General features: G+C 37.1%; 1 protein-coding gene across 1 annotated transcript; it reads left to right on the top strand.

Moving 5' to 3' along the window:
• Positions 1 to 500: 500 nt before the first annotated feature.
• Positions 501 to 1,738, top strand: LOC147890788 (tetraspanin-2-like). Its single transcript, XM_087390058.1, has 2 exons — positions 501 to 1,184; positions 1,289 to 1,738. Exons 1-2 carry the CDS (start codon positions 627 to 629, stop codon positions 1,604 to 1,606), a joined length of 876 nt encoding a protein of 291 aa, XP_087246184.1. The 5' UTR covers positions 501 to 626; the 3' UTR covers positions 1,607 to 1,738.
• The last annotated feature ends 3,365 nt before the right edge of the window (positions 1,739 to 5,103 follow it).

Raw genomic sequence — 5,103 nt, 5'->3', positions numbered from 1 at the left:
GCAACATTGTGAGGCATGTGTATATGAGAGTAAAAAAGAGTGACCCCACGAGTAAAGGGGAGATGAAATCTTTGTATGTATATATTGGAGAAAAACCTTGCCTCAACTTTACCTAAAGAGGAATAGGCTAGAATGACTTGAAGTAAAGGTTGTTGCAAAGCAAAAGCAAGTGTAGGAATCAAGGGAGTAACGAGACGTGTATTTAAATAAGTGTAGGAATCAAGGGAGTAACGAGACGTGTATTTAATGGTGCTTCTCCACAAAAATAACTATTTTGCAAAGTTGTAGAAGAGGACCTCTTTTTGCTTTCCTTCCTCATTAATACATCCAGATTCTTCTTATGCCACCCACTCGGTCACATCATCTTATTCTTCTTCTTCTTATACCATTTACTAGATCACATCTTCATATCTTCTTCTTCTTATACCATTTACTATATTTCTTCTTCTTCTTCTTCTTCTTCTTCTTCTTCTTCTACCATCTACTCGATCACATCTTCTTCTTCTTAAACCACCTAGTAGATCACATATTTCGTCTTCATCTTCTTCTTATAGCACCTAATAGATCACAAACACACCATCTGCCCTCATCACAAGCTCTTTTAGCTCTTTGCCTCCGTCCCGACCATGCAGGCTACGACACAACCCGGCCGACCTTCTCTCGCCCCCCCTCGTCGACCACCTCCGCTCAAGGCCAACAATGTCGTCCTCATTGTCATCAACTGCTTCACCTTGCTTCTCTCCATCCCCGTCTTCGTTATGGGCGTCTGGCTCGCCCATAAACACCGCACAGATTGCCTCAGCTTCCTCCACTGGCCGCTCATCGTGATCGGAATCCTCATGTTTGTTGTCTCGGCCATTGGCCTCTTCGGTGCCGCCCGACGATTGGCGTTTGTCCTCTGGATTTACGTCGTTTCCCTGCTCCTCATCATCTTGGTGCTCTTGGCTTTAACGATATTTGCGTTTGCTGTGACAAGAGGTAGCAAGGGACATGAAGTCCACGGCGCCAGATTCAAGGAGTATCGTCTCAACGATTACTCCCCTTGGCTGCGGAATCGTGTGAACAACATGCAGAACTGGGATAAAATCAAGCGTTGCCTCTGGAAAGCACACGTTTGCACCGGAATGTACGAGGATTATCAAACTGTGAACGAGCTGTACCAGATCAAACTCACCTACACCCAGGTACGCGGAAGTTGATATAGGAACCCGTTGTGTCGACAGCATTAGTGATTTTTTTGTGTATTGTATGGCTGAACGAGTACATTGCTGTATGGAGTGATATGCAGTCAGGATGTTGCAAGCCTCCAACATCGTGCGGGTTCAGGTTTGTAAATGCAACGAACTGGGTGGAACCAACGAGCCCTCACGCGGATGTGGATTGCAGCCGATGGAGCAACGACCCGAATCAGCTATGCTACAACTGCAACTCGTGCCGGGCGGGAGTAATAAGGACTGTGAAGAAAGATTGGCGCAAAGTTACGGTTGTGACCATAGTGGTGGCAGTGTGCGTACTCGTGTTGATATTCCTGGCTTGGGTTGCATTCATGAGCGCTCTTGCAGAGAGGTCTGTGCATACGACCGGCAGCAGTTTCCGTCGGAGGTGATCAAACCGACGGCAAAGGCTCCAGCACTTTCCGTATTTGAGTAGTTTTTCGATTCGATTGGTTTCCAATATGCAACAGATCAGTTCCTGGTCGCGTAGATTTTTCCCGTAGATCTGGTAGTCAGCAACAAGATTTCTGGTTTTTGTGTGCTACAAGAGATCAGCATTCTTTCTGTACACGATTTGTACATGTTATATTCAATAAATCCGATTTCTGTGAGATACTTCACCAAATTTGTTTATTTGCCTTGAAGATGTTGAATGTGCATATCCGGGGCAGAGAGATTTTACGAGGCAATACTTTCTCTTGTTATTGTTCATGAAGAACTATAGGCCAAAGGTGGGAAACGAAATTTTACACTCAAAATACTCGACACAAAGTGTGCAAATAAAAAGCAAAGTCATGCATTAGAACACAAAAGGCAACCAAGGTGTTTCATTAAAGCATCACTAGAACTCGAGTCGTCAAGAACATCACTACCATCATTTAATTTTTGTTGTTAATTTTAAATGTGAAATATCAATTCTTTCAATCTATATTTGCCGTTATTTTTTACACTTATAGTGTGCTTTCTTCGAAAAAAATCAACACCTATATTGATGGCCATCAACTTTCCTCCAAATTTACATCAATTTTTTCTTAAATCCTACCTCACTTTATAGTGTACGACATGGGCATGGAGTGTAAAACCTTTTTTATATAAGTATATTTGAAGCAATGTAACCAAAAAATGAAGGGGGAAGGAAAGCTTGATGCTCACAACACTAGAATAAATAAAATTATTGTGTCACTTAAAGTTTTAGCTAAATGAAATATCCACAATAACAAAGCCTAAATCAATGGAGATAAGAATGTATCAAGCCAACTACATCGAACTGCAATCTATTTCAAGATGCAAGATGTAGATGCATACAAGGAATTTTAAACCATAAAATAAACTATGAATGGATTTTTGAAATATGAGAATAATATAACAAATACTCAAGGGATCTTGTAGAAAAAATGTGGCTATCACATGCAATATTCAACACAAGGGCATTTCTTGAACCATGTTTTAACATAAATATATTTACAAAGGAGTATCATAAAAAACAATTTGTTTTATTTATAGATTTTTATTAAAAAAGTGAACTTTCAATACTCTTATATTCACAGATAAGGGATTGAAAAAATAGAGCTTGAATGCATATGATCAATAGGGTTCACATATAGTGACTCCTCTGAGAACAAATATAGACCTTGAATGCACGTGATATATATAGTTCACATATAGTGACTCCTTTGCAAGGATTTTTTTTTAACATGTTTTATTCAAAAAAACGTTTAAAATCAATTTAAATCAATTAAGATGCTTTAAATTATTAAAAATAAATACCTTTACTCACAAAATGGAGTAGTTAACTTTGACTTAGAATAGACCACTTAATTTCTCATTCTTTTTTATTGAGAATAGGCCACTTAATATCTCATTCTTTTTGCATGGTATACCACATACAAGTAGTAATTATCACATGTCACTAAGAAAACCATGGTTTGATAAGCATTGACTAATGACCAAGGGAAAAAATTCTTAATTGAGCAGCTTTTCTTTAAGTTTTTATTTTAACAAAATAAAAACTTTAAAAAAATCCTTGATTGAGCAAAAAAATTTTCAATTTTTATTTTAATGAAATGATTAAATCGATTTACATCACCATTTTATATCAATCGATTTAAATCCTTTGCAATCCTTAGTAGCACGAGTCCCTTGAGAAGAAATAGATTACATGTGCAATAAATCATGTGAACCATTAGATGAATTGTTAGTATGATAACACATCAATCACATCATGTTCATCCTATGCTAATTCTTAGAGTAAAGACTAAATCACCCACATCTAGGTCTAAGAAGTGATCCCAGAGCTTAAACTATGAGCATCTTGTAGAGGTTGTATAACCACTAGTTCATGAGGTAGGGGAGCAGTATTACATGTAATCTTCATGGAAAAAACTTTGCAAATTTGGTAAAATTTTGGCACCCCCAAGGATTTTTGGGAAAAAAATGCTCCAAATTTTAAAAATATCACCAAAGCTTTGATTATATTGTGACTTTATAGCCACTATTAAGTTTTTGACAAGGTATCTGAACTAGACTACATTGTACTAGCCTTCATAAAATAGTGTAAAACATCATGATACTTCCTCTAAAATATACGAGGGTTGTCGCCAAAACTTCGGCACTATTCCAAGGAGGGGCCTTGAAAATTAAATACATTGTAGGGGAGGATCATTAGAAGTATACGCTTCCATATCATCTACTATGACATTTTGCATCTCTTCTTTGACCTCCACATTTTCAAAGACAAGTTGTTTCCTTAGTGCAACTTGAATCACATACTACAATTTTGCATCCAAGCGATCTAGTTGGAAAATAAACTAACAATAATTATGTTGTCAGTGTATTAATATTTTGAAATTTTTTGAACCATAGTATCCAATAAGAATAGCACAAAACTAAAATTGCCAAGGATTCTTAGTCTTTTGGGACTTTCAAGGATTAAATGTCCCCTCTCTCCTCTTCCTTCTTCCCTCAATCTAGCTACAAGGAAGGAGGTAGATTTCACAAAGTTCTAACGAGAAGAAAGAGATCCTCTCATGTCATGTCTCACACCTTTGGAAAGATTAATTGAATGTCTAATCCTCAAGGTTTGTCCTACTTTACTGATCCACATTTAATGACTTGCAAGGTATCTTCACTTTACATGGTTAGTTGCCTCTCCAAATGTGAGAATCCTCTTACATTCAAGTGTGTACCTTAGTCCAATTGAATCACGTAGGTTAACAATTCTAGTAATGAAATCAAAGCATTAAAGGAACTAACCAGTCCCTTGATAACCCATGCTTTTTCCATTTTCATAATGACTCTTTCCCTATCCTCATCCTTAAAATATGTGAAATTCCTTCTTTAATTAATCTCATAGTAGCCAAGTGGCTTCTTTAGTGGGATACTTTTCCATTTAATCAGGTATTCTCATATTCCTATGTTCCTTAAGGGGATTTCTTTTATTTCAACAATTTCTTCGGGTTCAAGAGTAAAGGTACAACCACCATTCACAACCTCATCACCTTTCAACACAGGACTCTTACGGGCGATATATGCTTAAATAATAGACTCACATGGAACATATGTCTCTTATTGGGGGGGGATATAAATTTTAATAGACTCACATGGAAAACATCATCAATTGTTATCCATTGGTTGGTTAATCAAGGTCGATAGGCTTGATCTTCAATTCTAGTAATTATTTAAAAAGGCCCACAATAACAATGTTTTATCCCTTCAACTTGAACTTAATTGAAGACATTCGAGGTTTTGCCTTATAAAAATCCATTCCTGCTCCTTACATACGCTTTAACTCCTATGTTTATTTGCACACTTCTTTTTCTTATCAATGGCCACCTTGATATGTTCTTTAATCTTTAGGGTCTCCCATTGCATTTTATCTAACATGTCCCTC

The sequence above is a fragment of the Dipteris shenzhenensis genome, chromosome 18 (assembly GCF_047967505.1).
Source record: "Dipteris shenzhenensis isolate YYH24624 ecotype China chromosome 18, Dip_SZ_1.0, whole genome shotgun sequence".
NCBI lineage: Eukaryota > Viridiplantae > Streptophyta > Polypodiopsida > Gleicheniales > Dipteridaceae > Dipteris > Dipteris shenzhenensis.
This window is presented reverse-complemented; position numbering and strand designations above follow the sequence as displayed.